This window comes from Homarus americanus, unplaced genomic scaffold, assembly GCF_018991925.1.
Source record: "Homarus americanus isolate GMGI-L3 unplaced genomic scaffold, GMGI_Hamer_2.0 scaffold56009, whole genome shotgun sequence".
NCBI classification, from domain to species: domain Eukaryota; kingdom Metazoa; phylum Arthropoda; class Malacostraca; order Decapoda; family Nephropidae; genus Homarus; species Homarus americanus.
In genome coordinates this window covers 5359523-5379150 of record NW_024739542.1, presented here as the reverse complement: position 1 = coordinate 5379150, position 19628 = coordinate 5359523, and the positions used below count along the sequence as shown (strand labels likewise).

At 41.0% G+C, this 19628-nt stretch overlaps 4 protein-coding genes and 1 long non-coding RNA gene across 6 annotated transcripts; 3 read left to right on the top strand and 2 right to left on the bottom strand.

Annotated features, from left to right (window-relative positions):
• Nucleotides 1-322: 322 nt before the first annotated feature.
• LOC121874817 (basic salivary proline-rich protein 2-like) lies at nt 323-2759 on the bottom strand. The gene is made up of 2 exons (XM_042379103.1): nt 2733-2759; nt 323-1141 (listed from the first exon to the last, which is right to left on the bottom strand). The coding sequence occupies exons 1-2, from the start codon at nt 2757-2759 to the stop codon at nt 323-325; spliced, it is 846 nt and encodes a 281-aa protein (XP_042235037.1).
• Nucleotides 2638-4964, bottom strand: LOC121874910. 2 transcript variants are annotated; one of them, XM_042379250.1, is made up of 4 exons: nt 4895-4964; nt 4479-4547; nt 3766-3909; nt 2638-3235 (listed from the first exon to the last, which is right to left on the bottom strand). In XM_042379250.1, exons 2-4 carry the CDS (start codon nt 4533-4535, stop codon nt 2822-2824), a joined length of 615 nt encoding a protein of 204 aa, XP_042235184.1. In that variant the 5' UTR covers nt 4536-4547; nt 4895-4964; the 3' UTR covers nt 2638-2821. The 2 variants fall into 2 exon arrangements, with proteins under 2 accessions (XP_042235184.1, XP_042235183.1); XM_042379249.1 differs by having other exon boundaries at nt 4831-4940.
• A 963-nt stretch (nt 4965-5927) lies between these two features.
• LOC121874816 (A-agglutinin anchorage subunit-like) lies at nt 5928-6452 on the top strand. Its single transcript, XM_042379102.1, has one exon. The coding sequence runs from the start codon at nt 5928-5930 to the stop codon at nt 6450-6452; it is 525 nt and encodes a 174-aa protein (XP_042235036.1).
• Nucleotides 6453-7840: 1388 nt separating this feature from the next.
• On the top strand, nt 7841-10390 carry LOC121874908. The gene is made up of 3 exons (XM_042379248.1): nt 7841-8019; nt 8781-8949; nt 9874-10390. Exons 1-3 carry the CDS (start codon nt 7841-7843, stop codon nt 10249-10251), a joined length of 726 nt encoding a protein of 241 aa, XP_042235182.1. The 3' UTR covers nt 10252-10390.
• A 5613-nt stretch (nt 10391-16003) lies between these two features.
• Nucleotides 16004-19221, top strand: LOC121874907. The gene is made up of 2 exons (XR_006090508.1): nt 16004-16475; nt 18768-19221. It is a non-coding gene; the product is annotated as an uncharacterized LOC121874907 (long non-coding RNA).
• Nucleotides 19222-19628: the final 407 nt, after the last annotated feature.

Below are 19628 nucleotides of genomic sequence, written 5' to 3'. Positions count from 1 at the left end.
CACAACGCGTTTTGGTTGTTTGGCGTTTTCAGCCAAAAATTAGATTTGGTTGAAAATCTCGGTAAAAGTACTCCTGAGCATGCTGATTCCGAATATGAGGTCCAAGGGCGGGCCCCTGCCACGGCCCCTGGGAGCACTGCCATCCCTGGGAAGACCCCTGAGAGTGCCACTGTCCCTGGGCGATCCCCTGGATGCACTAGCGCCCCTGACAGGGACCCTGGGGGCACCGCCGTCCCAAGGAGGGCTGATGGTGGTGCTGCCGTCCATGGCAGGGCCCCTGTGAACGCCGCTGTCCCTGGGAGAGCTCCTGGGGGCGCTAGTGTCACTGGCAGGGCCCCTGAGGGTGCTGCCGTCTCTGAGAGGGCCCCTGGGGGGCGCCGTTGTCCTTAGGAGAACCCCTGGGGGTGCCGGCATCCCTGGGAGGGCTCCTTGGAGTGTTGCCGTATCTGGCATAGCCCGTAAGGGCACCAACACCCATGAGAGGGCCCCAGGCAGCGTTGCTGTCTCTGGAAGAGCCCCCGGGGATGCACCCATCCCTGGGAGGGCTCCTGGGAGTGCTGCTGTCCCTAGGAAAGCCCCTGAAGGCGCCAGCACCCCTGGCAGGGCCCTTTGGGGTGCCGTCGTCCCTGGAAGGCCACCTGGGGGTGCCGCCGTCCCTGGGAGGGCTGCTGTCCCTGGGAGAGCCCCTGAGGGCGCCAGCGACCCTGGCAGGGCCCCTAGGGGTGCTGCTGTCCCTTAGAGGGCCTTGGGGTCGCTGCTGCGTCTGGGAGAGCCCCTGGGAACACCACTGTCTGGGAGAGCCCTTGGGGGCACCAGCGCCCCTGGCATGGGCCCTGGGGGTGCCACTGTCCCTTAGAGGACCCCTGGGGTTGCAGCTGTCCCTGGCAGGGCCTCTGGGGGTGCCAGCGCCCTGACAGGGCCCCTGGGGGCGCTGCTGTCCCTGGGAGAGACCCTGGAACTCTCCTAGTGATGGCGGCGCCCCCAAGGGCCCTGCCAGGGGCGCTAATGCACCCAGGCGCTCTCCCAGGGACGGTAGCGCTGCCAGGGGCACACCCACGGAAAGCGGCACTCCTAGGGTGCATCTCAGGTTGGTGGCGCCACCAGGGGCTCTGCCAGGGGCGCTCTCCCAGGGACGGTGGCCCTGCCAGGGGCCATCCCAAGGACAGTTGCGTTCCCAGGAGCCCTTCCAGGGACGGCGAAGTGTGTCATCAGGGGAAGCTTGACCTGGATTGACCTGACCTGACACTGCATTAATCCCTTGACCATATTATTGGTCCCGACTTAACGAGACAGCACCTGTCGGCCATATCCTTTAGTCCTTGACACCTAGACAAAAAAAAAAAAATCACATGTTACCGCTGTAACACCCAGGTGACTCCAGCTACCTCGTGAGCTCTATGGGAGCCCAGCGAGCCCATGAGCTCTTTGGCAGCCCAGCCACCCTATGAGTTTTATGTGACTCCACCGACCTATGACCTCCAGGCGACCCTTTATGATGCCTCTTGCTTCCGAATTTGGGTTGCGACCCCGTGTTTGGGAACTGCTGTTCCAGAGAGTGTTGTGATATCATCTGTGAGCTCATTCAAGACCAGACTTGACCAACACTGGCACAGTGCCTCCCCAGTACTGTACTTACCAACAATGCATTGCAAAGACCTGACTGGCTGACCAAGCTACTCACAAGCTGATCATTGGCAAAGAGGATAAAGTAAAGTGACCCCAAAACAAGTTGATAAGTGGTAGAAATGATAAATAAATACATTTCAAGCTGCTTTGTCACTTGTCTTAATCTTGCCCGCTTTTCATCCGGTTCGTTACTGGTTGGCTCTAGTTGGGCCAGTGGCGAAGTGGATAAAGTAAGAGGCCCGTCTTTACATAAGAGTTGATGAGTTCGTAGTTGATTTAGGGAGGTTAATGGGTGCTAAGATTAGCAAAACCTTCAAGAGAAATACTTATAATGTACAGAAACAGAAAAAAAATTAGATACTCTGGTCATATAATGAGGGACGAGGGAAATATAAAAGCAATATTAATGGGAAAAGTTAAGGGTAGGAGGGCCAGGGAAAGGCAGAGACTGGGATGGAAGAAGGAAATACAAAAATGGGTCCCTAGAGAGATACAGAACCTTGTAGGATTAGTAAAAACACTCCGAGAACGAATGGAGGACTGTGGTGGCCAACCCTTAGATATGAGGATGATAATCTGATTTTATTGGATTACGTGAAGAATCTCCACGTAACTGCTGATATAAAATACAATAAGGGCTAATAGTTACTATTTCTTGTTACATTATTTCCCTCAATTTCTTTATGATCTGGTGTTGCTTATTATTATTGTCCGCCATTATGGATCTTCACGGATAGATACCTCATAATGATAAGTTCTCTCATTATTCAAGATCACTTACTTCTATTTTCTGTATAAAAGTGAATATTTGGATGTGTTTACGTGCATTAATGCATTGAATGTATTTTTATGTATTAATTCACTGAATTTGTGCTTATGTATTAGACATGTTTGCAGTTGTGTGTTTGTCTGATAGTACATACTGTATAGTGCTGTGTTTGAGTGCAGGTTATTGTCGTTTACAAAATTGCGCTTGCAATTGAATATTGTCAGGGAATTTATGCAACTATATTTTATGCAGTGCTTTAATACAGAATACGCGAGTGTGCGTCACCGAGGCACATAAATATCATTCTTATTATGGATATTCAGAAAAATTAACTCACATGCTTCACTTTCTCTACAGAGGACATTTGAAACACAGAGCCGTAGGGCAAAGGCAGGTGTAGATCAGGGGAGGTGACGTGTCAAGTTGTTAACCAAAGAACCAAGGGAATATGATGGTGGAACCAGTAGGGACGGTGATGACCGTTGTCCAACACTTCAGAAAGATAACACAAAGAATGCATTTTGTGAAGGTTACGGACACCTGCCGCTTCCTATCTTCCTCTTCCATCTCGTTTTCTTCGTCCTCCTCCTCGCCCTCTTCTCCTTTCTGGGGTTTCTTCTTCATTATGTATACAGGGAAATCCCCGCAAAAATTTGTAAGAGTTTCTCCAATCAAATAATTGGGGTCGTTGATAGGTATGCTCTCTGTGTCGATGGTGGAGTTTATCGTCTGAGTTTCGTTTTCATGACTTTTGAGGAAACTCACTGCTTCCTCCATACTGACAACCAGGCGGCGCACGTAACACCTTTCCTCCGCTTCCACTCGCGATACAGCTATTCCCTGTAACAAAAATAGTTCTAACCAAGTTCACAAATCATAACACGAATTTCTTTGAGATGATTTACGTCCAAATTAAATTATTCATTAAAAAGCAACTACAACTAATATTCACATATACAGCCAGTGGTCCACTTAACGTACAGTACATCCAGTTAAGGTACAGGTTTTCAGGAACACATCATGTACGTACTTTAATCAATTTAAAGGGTACGTGTCTGGGTCTTCAAGTAAGGAATTCTTGCCTTTAATAGATATCATGTTCCTCCTCAGATGACCAGAGGAGACGGGGGCGGGGGGGGGGTAATTTTGTTGTTGAAACCTTTGAGGATATTGAAGTAAACCCTTGAGGACTAGGGTTTAAGGCTTAAGCCTTTGAGGATGTTGGGTTAAACCTTTAAAGATGATTTAAATCTTTGAGGACAAAGGATTAAATCTTTGGAGACGATGGTTTAAACCCTTGAGGAGGATGGTATAAACTTCTCGTCCTCCTTTAGCGTTTACTCATGAAGGTTACATATCTCGAGACTCACATGTTTGTAGTCTTCAAGTGTCGACACTTCCTCAAAGACATCGTTGGCGGACACATTGTACTTGATGGTCTGGGCTTCCATGTTTATCATGACCGGCAGGCATAACGTATCCCCCTGCCCTATGCTATAACACATCCTGTAGTCCTATTGGAAATAAATACTAGAAGGTCAGTAATGCAGCAAACATAATCCTTGGTGTCTAGTTCATGCTATACATAAACTACAGAGATAAAAGAAGTACTTACTGTAATTAATGACTTAAGATTTAGAAGAAGGATGTGTGTGTGTGTAACCTTCTGTTAAACTTATATTTCACTGTTGGATGAAAAAGTTGAAAAATACTTTGCCGAAACATATGAATAGTGAATAAATTTCATTTTTATCTTAATAATGACAAATGGTGATACAGTATCTTGTGGTATACAAATGTAGCAAAATTATGGCAAATGTATCTCGAGATGTAAACATGAAGGTTAAGGTGTGTTAGCTAATACAAACATGAACATCCTTCATGATAACAAAACAACAGGGTGAGTTGTTTAATGGGAGGAAGATGCACTCAAGGAACATAAATTATTTTCAGAGAGACAGAGACAGAATAAAATATAAGATGGAGATTTCACAACAACATACAAGCGAACATCTATATAAAGGTGCAACAAAGAAAGCAGGTGATTATAAGGAGTCAGAGTGGTGAGGTAAAGAGTTCTCACGTGAGCAGCAGTGATGGAGAGGCCCAGCACACACGACAACAGCAGCCACAGCATCATGTTGGTCAACGTCTGCCCAAGGTAAAAAACGTTGTATGTTATGGTCACTCCAACTGTTGCAGTTCTCATGAACATATGAATTGCATAATAAATCAGTTCCAATACAAATTTCTTTACAAAAAGAAGAAAACTAGATGGATATAGATTTTGTTATACCATTGGTATGTCTTGTGTCCTTTACGCTACCGTAAAATCAAACTTGGTATATTTATATATTCGTGTTGTATCCAATGCATGAAAAAAAAACATAAGTACAGATTTGTAAGTTAAATGTATGTTGTGGCACCAGACTCACTATTTAGTATGTGTTGTAATACTGTTCTTGGTGTAGTGAGAGGTGGTGGTGGCACTGTACTCACTGGGGAACAAGGAAAGTAGACGGGTTGTGGACGCTGCGAACAACACGACTCTCACTTATATACCTGTATATGCCAGCCTTACTCATGACGTCACCAGCTTTTGCACCTGACTCATATTTCTGAAAAAAAAACATTAAAGAAAATTAATACGACCTTCTTAGGGTCGGAACGTGTAAATTTGTGTCAGCGATCTACTCAGCTCTTTGGACGAAATATGAATACAAGTCAGCAGTACTAGTTCTTCAGTAGGCTATATATAAATACATAAAACAGTATTTATTTTAGGCAATATACACACCGTCTCAGCATATCACCTTTACGTGGTCAGGAAACTTGTTGAAATGATTGTGCTGATCACCTGGTTCTTACGTAGGTGATCATGTATGCACAAATGGTGGTGCTTTGGATGGCTGAATGTATTCAATGCACGCGAAAAGGAAGCCATTATATGATATCTTTTCAACCTAAATGATTTTCCTGTTACTGGCACTGAGAGTCGTGTTCAATATAAACTACAGTATTAAATACCTTAGTGAGATACAAGGCTAAATCTTTGGAATATTTTGTTTTACTTTATATAAAACTTTTATTTATTTATTAGTATTAAAATATTTTTCACTCCTAATTTATTGATGATATACAGATTTACGGGAAGGCGGCTAGTCTTGGAGACATCACATCCCCGTAAGATGAATTACATTAAGTTTTTCAATGTTTGCATGACTGGCAAATGTGTTTTAATATAATCACATGTAAATCTCTTCATATGGAGTTTAATATTACGAATTACGACTACTGTGTGAGTAAATATTCTCCCAACATTTGTAGAAACGGAAATAAACCTGAGTATCTTGAGAGACCAATCAGATGACAGCAGTTCAGTAAATGGGGGAAAGCAGCAGTGAGGAGGGCAAAACTTAATTAGCTCTACAAGTCACATACGTCCCTACCTGTACTGTTGTGTACAAGCCTGGAGACCACACCCACAAACCTGGAGACCACACCCACAAACCTGGAGACCACACCCACAAACATGGAGACCACACCCACAAACCTGGAGACCACACCCACAAGCCTGGAGACCACACCCACAAGTTTGAAGATCACACCCACAAGCCTGGAGACCACACCCACAAGCCTTGTAGACCACACCCACAAGTCTGGAGACCACACCCACAAGTCTGGAGACCATACCCACAAGTCTGGAGACCATACCCACAAGTCTAGAGACCACACCAGCAAGCCTGGAGACCACACCCGCAAGCCTGGAGACCACACCCAGCCTGGAGATCACACCTGCAAGCCTGAAGACACACCCACAAGTCTAGAGACCACACCCACAAGTCCACACCCAGTCTGGAAGACTACACCCACAAGTCACCACACCCACAAGCTAGAGACCACACCCACAAGTCTGGAGACCACACCCACAAGTCTGAGACCACACCCACAAGTCTGGATACCACACCCACAAGTCTGGAGACACACCCACAAGAGTCTGGAGACCACACCCACAAGTCTGGAGCCACACCCACAAGTCTGTAGACCACACCCATAAGTCTGGAGACCACACCCACAAGTCTGGAGACCACACCCACAAGTCTGGATACCACACCCACAAGTCTGGAGACCACACCCACAAGTCTGGATACCACACCCACAAGTCTGGAGACCACACCCACAAGTCTGGATACCACACCCACACCCGCAACGAGGGGCGACTGGAATTCTCCTGAAACAAGTCTTTTCGATTATCCAAGCAGGTTGGGGGTCATGGGACTGACAACTCTTCAGACGAGACACGAAATGGCGGACCTCATAGATATATTTGAAACCCTGAAAGGAAATGAATACATAAACGTAAATAATATATTCAAGCTGTCCAGCGCTACAAACACAAAAACTCGTCAAGTTGTCAGGCAGAAAGGATATAAGGGAGTGTTTCTTCACGCAGAGGGGACAACAGTGTCAATGGAAGGAAGATAATACTGGGCTTTACAATGGCCCTTGACAAGACTATGAAAGACAATGGGAAATCCTATACAGGCTGATAGGTGTACAGTAGGTAAATATCTAGGTTACTGGTAACATTAATGCATATCTCTAAGTGTATTTCTAAATCATACCAACATGCTACTAAGTACAGTTTGTTATAGCTAAAACTAAAGTGCATGAGTGTTTCAATGTTGAAACTGTGATGTGTTCCCCCCCGACCTCAGGGTAGGTAGGAAGGAGGGGCAGGTGTTGTTAGTGCTGACACAGGTAATTGAGTCGTATATAAGGTGGTGGCTGTCGAGCACCACTACCAGTACCTTCATAGCCAGCTACAGGTGAGGTGTACTCTCCTCATCGTCCTTTACTTCCTCATACCAAGTTACAACTTTTTCACTCGTTAGCTGTATCACTAATAAAGTTACAGTTAAAAAGTCTTTATTACCCACCACATTTTCTAAATGCACACAGATAAATAGGTTACAGTCACCCACAAAATTCCTATCACCTCTCCTGGTGTTCCACGAACCTTAGATTCAGACTCGTGAACCCGAAGCAGTAGATACTGATGCATTATTCTGTCCACAAATGCTTCGGATTCACGAGTCTGAATCACGGAGGTTCATGGTTCAGGAGGAGAGGCGACAGGACTTTTGTAGGTGACTGTACAGTCAACAAAAGAATTTCCTGCACCAGTGACTGAAGCCATGTTCATTTGGTAAGGTTAATACTTCAGATTATGCGATCATTGTGTTACCAGTAGATGTACAGTACTGTCTTCTGTACATCATGTATACTTAAGTGAGAAATTACAGGAATCACCCTAGGAAATGAGTGTTGCTCAGAATTCTTGGTCTAGTGTGTCATATTATATAACTCCGTAAAGGTGCACAATTTTGTTGTTGTTGACTTTACATGGAGCTATTAATTTGTTAATTCTTACCCATACCAGCCATGTGGACATTGTTGAGCGTGGTGGTGTTAGCGGCGGTGTGTGTGGGTCGCCCCGACAGCTTGGAGGAGGATGTGGGGTTGTTCTCCTCTGACGTCCTGCAGCCCCGAGCTGTTCCCAACCCTAAAACACCCAACCAGATCCTCGATGCCATCGCTGAGGGTGCCGTCAAAGAGATAATGTAAGGCCGACCTTATTCTTGTTTTGAACGTATTCATCTATAGAAATTACACAACATCAATATTAATGATAGAATGATAAGTAAAATAAAATAAAATATTTATTTTTTTCGCTGTATAAAAGTGTTACTGTACCTTTCGTTATGGGTCACCAGGTATTTAGTTTCATTCTCTGATCTCTTCATATAACTCACAGTGTTTAGCTAGACGAGTCAGCACTGTTACCTCTTATGGATATATGATGATATATAACAAGATAAAACATTAAAGCTGTGTAGTATTCAGTAATATCTGTCAAGTAAAATAAAGAAGAAAAAACGAGCCTCACACTAACCAATAATGTCCTTCACCACATACTTTATTAAAACTCTGTTGTTTTTGTTGTTATAATGTTACTGCTGCGCTTTAACAACTAAGGTGTTTAAGTGCGTAACAAAGTTAGTAATTACTAATTACACTATTCCATCAAGAGTAGAGAGGTAACACTCTTCTTGTTAATGCTGATTATAAAAACGTGTCCTCTCTCACTCTCTTCCTCTCCCCCTCTCTCACTCTCTTCCTCTCCCCCTCTCTCACTCTTTTCCTCTCCCCCTCTCTCACTCTCTTCCTCTCCTCCTCTTTCACTCTCTTCCTCTCCCCCTCTCTCACTCTCTTCCTCTCCCCCTCTCTCACTCTCTTCTCCTCCCCCTCTCTCACTCTCTTCCTCTCCCCCTCTCTCTTCATTTGTCAAGAGGTAACACTGTTTATCTTTTACTCTGAATAGTAAAATGGGCTGGGGCGAGTCTAAGAGGGCGAGGACCGGTTTCTCCGAGATTCCCTTTAAAGTGAACAATAACTCAAACAGCCTAGAAAAGTTTGAAATCTCCAAAGCTAAAATCAGAGGCCTGGCATCCCTTACACGTTCTAGGTCGGCCTCCTTCAACGACGACCAGGTGATGATTTGTTCAATATTTTTAAGTTAGTGTTTTTCTTTACAAATTAGATTTTGTTTTCGACATTTGTAATATTAACAAAGAGTTTAGTACAGCAGCTACAAACATATGTAGAATTCAGCTCTTTGTGACTGTAATGTGATCAACATAATTCCTATTCATATATTATGGAAAGTTTAAATTTTTACGTATTTTAATTTACTTGTGCAGTACTTATTTACAAAGATGAAATTACAGACATTTGTCTGATCACGTGTTTCATTGTTTACAATGCTAATCAAACAGGGAGGTACTTCCGCCTGAGAAGATATTGGAAGCATAATGTGTTGTCTAATGGTAGACCCTGCTGCCATATGGCATCACAAAAATTGTGACCAAGTCCAAGGTTGCTGATATGACTTTCTGCCTCATTTACACACAGTTGCAGGGTCTCAATTGTTTCTCTTACTATTGACAACACAACATACATATTGTATATCGTTTCTCACCCTTGACATTTTTTTCAGTTTTTTTATTTACTATTATTATTATTATTATTATTATTATTATTATTATTATTATTATTATTATTATTATTATTATTATTATTATTATTATTTCATTTTTATCTTTTGTTATAATTTTTATTTATTTTTGCTAATTATTATTATTATTATTATTATTATTATTATTATTATTATTATTATTATTATTATTATTATTATTATTATTATTATTATTATTATTATTATTATTATTATTATTATTATTATTATTATTATTTTATTTTCGCCCCAGGCCCCTTATGGGTCAGAGTCCTGTACCCGGGTGGGCTAATCCTCGTAAAAAAACAAACAAATGCAATGTGAAGCAATGAGTGTTTTACAGGTGAGAGAGGCGAATATTTTTGTGTTATGTATTGTAGATAGATGGGGTATGTTTCAGACTCAACTGAAAGGAACACTGATGGTGGAGAACGTCTGTATCACCGCTAATTACTGCATCATATTTGCCGGCGTGGAAGAGGCCCCCTCCCAGACTTTCAATGGAGAGGTAACCGAGTGCGTGGAGAAGCTCTTCGCCGACCTCGAGGTTGGACTGTTGGAATTGGTGCCACAGAACATCCAGAATTACATTGTGCGTTCTGGCCATGATTCCCTCGACAAAATGACTAACTTGGACGGAAACAAGATGGCCAAAGTACATATAGCGGGTGTTAGAAAGTCCCTGCGTCAGGAACTAGAGAGGACCATGAACTCTAACATGAAGGTTATGATCAATAGAGCCATCAATGCGATGAAGAAGGCCGCGACTGAAGCTTAAAATGATCCAGACCACCACAACATTACCGACCCCTGACCTCCACCATATTGTATGTCTTGACCATGAGCGACTATAGCTGGCCATCCCTATCACGTGTGTTGACGAGTGTACCGAGAGGCAAATAAAAATATTAACTGCACCCTGTTGTGTTTCGCTCAACTTTATGATACAGGTTTAAGAAATAAAATATAAAACATTATAATTTAGTTTGACGCAGTAAACATCATCTCACTATCCTCTTGCAATGTTTATTCATAATTCATGTTATTTACATACACATCTATTTTTAATCACCAATATACTTACTCTATAATAAGTAGTCTCATTAAGTTATTTAGGACACTAGACATCCCTGTAGGCGTAAGGAACCATACCACAAAACGACTACTCGAGGTAATTGTTCTTAAATTTTCAGAACATAAACCAGTGTTATGTGAAGCACAAATAACCAGGTCAAGACTAAAAGTTTAAAAGACTCTGGGGAACTGGGAATATTCTTCGAGTAATGGAGAAATATTCTAAGCATTTGGAATTCTAAAAAAATGGTCTTAAAGAACTATTGAGTCCTTAGGGGTGTTTGGGGTGATTGTCTTTTGTTTACTCGACGACAGTGATATGCAAAGTTTTCCTGACCTGGGAAGAGGGAGAGGTGGAGTAACAGACAAATGGAATAACTAGTACTAAGGAGCGTTATTTTGATATTTATTTATATCTAAATATTTGATAGTGAAGACATTTTCAAATCGGAGTACAGTATAAGTGAGACAGGAATAATCAGATTTAAAGAGCCCGCCGTCACGCACTAGTATTTTACCAGATTTCAGATTCAGATTTGTCCCTTGAGGGGGCTAGTTTATTGGGCACTCCCTTGCATTTTGTGCAAGGCGAATCGCAAATGCGTATACAGCGCCCAACAGGAGAGCATGCGGTGTTCATGCTTGCCTTCGTGACTTAGGCAATTTAGGACGAAAGTGTCGGAAGGGTCATGGATTTTATTCTGGGCATGCGAGTTCAAACCAAACTAAACAAAACCAAAGCAAACCAAGTCTAGAATGACATAAGAAAATGTATAAGAAAAAATAGGCATCCTTCACACACACACACACACACACACACACACACACACACGATATTAAAAAAAATCAACTTCAGGGCAGTAAGTTCGAGGAGGAATCCCCATACATCGGGTTATTTTTAAGTTATTCGACAAATGGTTTCGTCAAACTTGAATATTAGCTTTATCAAATCTATTTGTTGGGCTACTTAAAAGTAACCCGAAGTTCAGGAATCCTTTTCGGACTTACTGCCCTGAATGTTAAAAAAAAAATGGGCGACAGTCAAGCAACAGACTCGGTCACCCCACCCCCCTCCCTACACCCACCAACATGGAATTCTATGGTCAGGTTTCTGTTTGGATCACATTATAGTGCCTAAACCTCCACCATCCGATTTACTGAAGCTGCCCTTATTTTCAAATCATCTTGTTCATCCTGCTGCCAACATTCTCTCTCCTGTTTCTGCTGTTTAGTTACATGTGTTACGAACCCCGCCACCAATTGTCATGATCTACCTACCCAGCACTACGAACCACGCCATCTATTGTCCTGATCTACCTACCCAGCACCACGAGCATCGCCATCTAGGGACGAAACACGAGTATGACTCTGTCTTACATTAATTCGCCTCTTCCACATCCTGGTTGGGTCACCTCCCAAAGTCTTCTTTTCGTCAGTCTAAATTGATGAGAGCGATGGTCTACTCGAAGCGACCATGAGGATCACCCATCCTGGAACCTACAGCACAGTTGACCATCTAATGTCTCTAACACTCCGCCTGCATTTGCTGTGCCACAACTAGCTCCGCACTTAAGCATTTGTAATCTTGTTGCCTCCCCACCTAATCTTTTGCCTAATTTATTGTATGTTGTATAAATATGTATATACTGTTAATGTTTAGTTACATGGCTATGGTAAATTATAGAAAGCTGAATACTTGTAAGTATGAATCTCTGAGGTACTTCATTAGTACACAACAAAACTCGCATCCTTTGTCTACCCTTTTATAGTCCGTTGATTGTCTTTGTTTTTTATTGTTGTTGCCTGTTGGAATCTGGGTAGACTTTTAACTCCTAAATCCCCAACTCTTAACACATGTAACAACCCTCTTACCCAATTATCCTTCAATTGCACTAATACGTTCACACCCAAGCGGTAAACAACAGCTGGGTTCCATCAAACACACTTCACAGTCACAATTCCTCGACCCACTACTGTATGCCCCCACAGCCACCGCTACACAGTCTCCCATATATAACATACATCAGCTGGAGTCAGGGTCCCGAAGGAGGTGTTATAGTGGCTGTCGCTCCCGTGTCCACCAATCCTCTCACCCCAGTATCTCCCATTAATAGAAAATCTGACAGCCCGGTACTTAGAATGTAATGTAAGTTTGTAATGTTTATGTATATTTCTATGTGGTAGTGATAGGGTGATTGTTAGAGTATTGTTTTATATTCATGTAGTTGTTGTAGGAGTGTGGCGATTGTTAATGTTTGATTATTGCCGGATGTTGGTGTTTCTTGTCAATATATTGTGCATTCCAACATTGCGTTTGCCTCTCCTCCCCTATAGTGATGTAGAATACCTGAGTAAGACTGAATAGTGCAGTTGCAATAGGCTAAACATGAGGTGAAATGTAAGTAAACAAAACGTTCGAGTCTGTGGGGGTCGGTTACCGCCCGGTTCTTGGGGTATATAGTATAACATGCATTCATACAGACAAAAACAATAGCATGCTGTCTAAAAAAAAAAAATCCTGTTTTATGTTAATAATTACTAAATTAAAGTAATGGATACAGGTAGTAATTTTACAGTGTTGCAACAAAAATATGGGAAGAAAATGAAAGATACCTGCGATCTGCGACCCTAGACCGTATGTGATAACTGTTCTAGACGTTATGACAATGCTTAAAATGAGATTCCGAAATACACAAGAAAAACATGAAATTTAATACCTGGTGATAATATCAAATGCCCATACACGGAAAATATAACATTGTTTTATAGTCTTTGTAGCGTAAACAAGACAAATGCCATGAAATAGTCTGAATGTAATGAAAAATTTCATGGCAACACAATTAATAACTAAACAATTAATTTAATCTACTATTGTATCTCATAAAAAAATGTGAAATAGCAGAAACAGGCTACTTTGGAAAATTAACTTTCCTTGCTTACTTTCCAGCAAACTCTTCTATCAGTTCATAAGAGCACAAACTTGCTGCCAGTTCCTTTTCGATGGAGAGCATAGCCAGTCCACTCAACCTCTCTTGAGACATAGTTGTCCTTAGAGACAGTAACTTTTTATCAATCTGAGTTTAGCAAAACTTCGCTCCCCTGATGCCATTGTGTCTGGCACTGTCAACAAAATCCTATATTATACGCTATGTCTGTATTAGGGAAAGAACCATTGAGTGATTTTAGTAACCAAAAGACTTGAAGTGCATGTTTTGTTTCTTTGGGAATGACTTTTCGGAGTAGTGTACTCGAAGCTCTGGAAACAGCTCGGCTTCGTCAATATCGTAATAATTTCCAACACCCAATGACTTTTCCAAAGCAGAGTTGTGTTCAGCTAGGTACTACAAAGCTGCTATAATAGTGTTAGAACCGATCACCAGCGTTCCTTTTTTTTATATTCATAGTCGTGTAACATGCGTGTATCTATGGTATTTATTGAACACAACCTTCTTTTAATTTCCATCCATTTGGTGAAGTTGAACGAGTGCTCATTTGATGATTCACGATAATTTAGTCTTTCACTAAGATGCTTCCAATCAGCACAGCCTTTGTTTACCAGTTTGTGTTACATTTGAACTATAATTACTAACCAGGAGACCGTGAGGCCCCTGGAAGCACGAGACCCTCTGCTGTCTCCCCGACTCGCCACCTCTCGGGACGGCTTTGGCTTTGGCCCTGGGTTCTTGTCCATTGTATCCGTATATTTTTCTCTCTCTCCATTATTCCACCTCTTCTTTAAGTTACCGTCATATAGTTGTATATTTCGCATTACTTCTTTTTCAGCAGCTTCCACTGGTCCCATAAACATTCCACACTTTTAAGCTAAATACCAATACTTCCGTCACAACTTGCAGGGTACTGCCCTCTGCGCTCGTTGGCCCCCACCACTAAAACTCTTTATGGTCTGCACACGGTACCATGGTTGCACCCGACCCACTATCGTCTCGGTGTCCAGCTATGTTTCCTCTGCCACACAAACCACTGCATCTACCTTGATGGTCTAGGACAAATAGGCCTTCAACTCCTCTAATAATTCTAAAAACTCCGGATCTCTGTCTTCTTCCCTCCTTACATGTCCTTGGCAGGAATCATGGGGGTTGTTCCTCAATGGACCTCTTGGGAGACCGGAGAATTCTTATTGTTTTTGTTTTTTTGCTGTACAAATCTATACCTCGTATATCTTAAACTACTATCGCTTTTACTACTGCATAAGCAACTTTTATCAGCGTATATAGAGAGTCCAAACGGGTGCCTGACAACCCCCCAGTTAAAGTGCAAATTAGGACCTGATTAACCTGTGATAATAATGATCTCGTGTCAGCACTGGTTACTGGCATCCTAGTGTTGAAATGGTCCAAGTCAGTTTAGATTACCTTAGAAATTTTTCTTATGATGAAGTAGGGATATAAACCCCCCAAAACCAACTCCATAATAGACAATATTGTTTGTTGCAGTTGCTGCAGTACGTCATATGTTGTGTCAGTGATATGCTGTAACGACTGGCAGTTTCCATAAAGTACACGAAAGAGCCATTTTTCCTTTAAGTGCAAGGAATGAGTCTTGCTCTCACGAATACAAAGAAGTTTTGATTAATTGTTTTTTCTACTTTGTAACACGGATCTTTTCCGTTTAACGACAAAAAGTCAGATGTCCTATACAGCAACCAACTTTATTCTCGTGGTAATGGCGTAGATACCCGTGACGAGTACACAAAAAACAAAAACAATTGTCGCCAAACCTTGCCACAATATTTGTTACGTATAGGAAAATAACAGGTGTGGCCTGGCAGAGATAGAATCATTAGTCACATATAATTCATGAAGAAGGAACATGCGGTCGACAAGATGACGAGTTAACACAGCTTCGTCAAGCTTTAATATGAGGGCGTGAAATATTATTGTGATTATATTACCACTGAGGCGCTTTCTTAGTACACATGTCAGTATTGCGTCTCTCTCCTACAAGAGTGTGCCGCTTTATTGTTAACTCGTAATCTTGTCGACCGCATGTTCCTTCTTCATGAATTATATGTGACTAATGATTCTATCTCTGCTAGGCCACACCTGTTATTTTCCTATGCATAACAAATAGTGTGGAAATGTTTAGAGACTATTTATGTATTTTATATGTACTTGTCACAGATGTACACACCATTACCACGAGAATAAAGTTGGTTGTTGTATATCTGACTTACTGTCGTTCAACGGGAGAGCACCGCTGTTACAATTACTAGTAAGATACATAAGGAAACCAAAGAGTTGTATATCTTAATTTTTATTGGTTGAAGGTTTGTGTAATTACTAATTGAGTGTACACGATTAAAGACCTTAGTTGTTGAAGCACAGTAATACACTATAACATCAACATTACTCTAGATATTAATCTATGCAGTTGCCAGGCTTCAAGGATGAGAAGATATCAGTTTATCTTAGACGAGTCCGAAGTCTACTGACCATTGGTGGGCAAGTAAGTACAGTATATGTCATAGATAACAGTAACTACGTAGTGTTTACGGTAATTTACTTGTAACTAATGATTTTTCTGAACGATTACTTTTAATTTCGTTATTTTTGTAAACAAGTTATACAGTATTCAAGTACTATTCCGACTTTCTTTGATTGTTTAATTATGCTTCACAGCTGTTTATTGTCCATGTTATTGATAATATACATATAGGCTATCTGATTTACATAGGGAAAGATATTGACCATTGCTTATATACCCGTGGTAGTTACATAGGAAAGGCTACTGGTTACGACGGTAACTCAATACTGCTGATGTGGCAACTATAAAATGCTTGTTACCTTTGATAGATGAACGGACGGACGGAGAGAGAGAGAGAGAGAGAGAGAGAGAGAGTATCCTGGGTGAAGTTGTCAACTCACCACATGACCAACCTGTTAATAATATCAGCCAATCAGAGGAAAGGTAACATCAGTGAAACGTATTGAATTTTTTTTATATATACTTTGGATCACATACTTTTGTTCTTTTCATTTACATATATATTTTTTTTACAGTGAATTGAAGTTGTGTCCTTAACTTAATTCCCCTAATATTGTTCTTTTGTACATTCTTCCTTTACCTTTCTTCGTGGTTTTCTTAATATAATGTTTTATGGGGGATAAATGCTGGTGGGTGAACCTTCATGCTGGAGGTCTTACAGTAGTCACCCCAAGGTATACAGTAGTCACCCCAAGGTATACAGTAGTCACCCCAAGGTATACAGTAGTCACCCCAAGGTATACAGTAGTCACCCCAAGGTATACAGTAGTAGTACACCCCAAGGTATACAGTGGTCACCCCAAGGTATACAGTAGTCACCCCAAGGTATACAGTAGTCACCCCAAGGTATACAGTAGTCACCCCAAGGTATACAGTAGTCACCCCAAGGTATACAGTAGTCACCCCAAGGTATACAGTAGTCACCCCAAGGTATACAGTAGTCACCCCAAGGTATACAACAGTAGTCACCTTATCTTTCTGTACCAGCTGAGTCTCATTATTCTATTATGGTCTTCTTGTTATTTTGTTGGTTTTGGTTCATTGGTTTGTTTGTACTGACTGAGGCGGCACCATCGGTCTCGTAATATATAAATAGAATATCCATACCTTGTGAAGTAAGAACAAAACTAATGATCTGAAATATTACGATACAATTTAAAAAAAAAAAAACTATTTTACCTATATACAAGTACCTGGATACTGCATAGAGGCGTTAACTATTTAAGAGAATAGCCATTAACCACAGAGGAAAGGAGAGTTGCAGCAATAATCTCTTCTTCGTTACCTTTGAAGGCAATGAGGTCAATTGCCTTCACTTCATCAACTCTTAAAGTCAGTTACCTATTCCCAGTTAGGTTGACTGGGGTTGCCCTGGACTTTTTAGTGAGGTTCAATGAGGCGAGCTCTTGGCAGCCGTTACCATTACTGACTTATATAATACAAGAATGTCACTTTTAATTTACACAGAGATAGTAAGTTAATATCAAAAGAGGAGTACTTTAAAATATAATATTTTCTTCTTAAACCTTAACAGCGATACTAAAATAAGTTTTCAAATGAATTAAACTGAAAAAAAAAGCCGGGAAGAATATTACATTCATTTCTCAAATGAAGTTATTTATACGGTACCGACACTTACAAATACCGACACTAGAACTGAATGAAGCAATATTAACAAGAGCTTTTCAGTCAATAACTCTGAAAAGATGGACAAGTAAATACACTTTCAAAGTGATACGAACGGAGGAGAACACCGTCAGCATTCTTGCTGCTCCTCCGACAAAACATTAGAGGACGTCAGCACAGATAATTTTAGTCAGGCTATGAGAAGCCAATATTTGTTCTGCCAGCACACAAACACACACACACACGGCTCAGCCTCTGTCATTTATGTAACTTGCATTTTTTTGACAGTATTATGCTGAAGCCGTCGGTCTTATATACTGGAGTTAAGAGTGTTAAGCTGGCCAACTTTATCTGTGGTCTAAAATGGCTGAATGACCCCGTGACCCCGAAACTCGTTTTAAATGTTTTCTAAAAAAAATTGCTTTAACGACAGAAGGCACAAGGAAATGTACTTATCATTGCTAATAAATGATAATTATAATCGTAATATTGATAATGAGGATTTGATAAATGATGCAAACTTGGTCTGTTCTTCCAAGTGAAAATATATTCACATCACATTGTTAACTGATTGTAAAAGTAATTTGCTTATACTGTGAGTCGTTAAAGTATAAACTTTTCATAATCGACAAATCCTGAACACAACTCTATCTTAGTATTGTATATTGACTCTCCCTAAAATTTCTTTTTGAGACATTCAGCAGAACCTAGACAGATATATATATATATATATATATATATATATATATATATATATATATATATATATATATATATATATATATATATATATATATATATATATATATATATATATATATATTGTTGATATAAAGGAGACAACTAAGTGCAAGATAAGGGACCTCAAGGCTGTTGCTGGGGCGTGCAGTGCACCTCACGTAAGCCATTGGTGTTTGTGGTGATATTTGGATAACTGGGTACTGTGACGGGGTAGTTATACAGGGTGTTTTCATTGAAATGAAACAAATTTGAAGTCATAAATTTGTATGTATAAATGTGAGGATGTTGAAACTTGCATAGTTACCACACCATATACCTAAGTTATTATGTTTTATTTTTGTGTTTCAGATTAAACTATTACGACCCTACAAAAAAAAGGCGAAATGTGTGTTATATGGAAGGCCGAACTAAAGTCTCATTATGGCAAGGAACTACCGACCCGAAGAGACCTGTACGCGTGGATGATTCAATGTGAGGAGACTGGCAGTTTTCTAAAACAGCATGGTAGAGAAAAGCCCAGAACAACGGAGGAAGATGTTGAATGCATACATGATGCCTTCCACAGAGGCCCAAGGAAGTCCATCCGCCAAGCCAGTACCGAATACAGCAAATTCCACGTTAAACTGTACACCCACGGCTGCCCCTTTATGCATATAAGCTTTAACTGGTTAGCAGCTCAGAGTACCAGTGTGATTTAGTCTGTGCTACGAATGGTGTACATGTTGAATGTCTACCCTAACGTACCCTAATGTACCCGAATGATATGTTTACTTATGTGCCAAATAAAACTTAAGCAAATGACTACGAGTTGTGTGGATTTTCCTGCTTGCATTATTTAATAAAAATTTATAAGACTTAACACTTGTTTAATTTCATTGTGGAGACCTTGTAGTGCCGAGTTGAGAGGCGATACGTGAATGATATCATGTGTCTCTTAGTACCAATGAGGGGGACGAGGGAAGCTAGGAATAAATTGGAGGAGGGAGGAGGAGGAAGCTGGGGGAATGACAGGAAGACAGGGAGAAATTTCAGCGGCACTTGGCAAAATCTAATGTCTACTTGAGGGTCATGCATGCAATTGGCTTACTACTAGTGAGCGATACTTTACATCACAAATTATGTCAACAAGAACACGACGAAAAAATACGAAGAAAAGGATTTTGAGATCCAAATTCCTACAAAACCATCAAGTAGATGTAAAATCGTGCA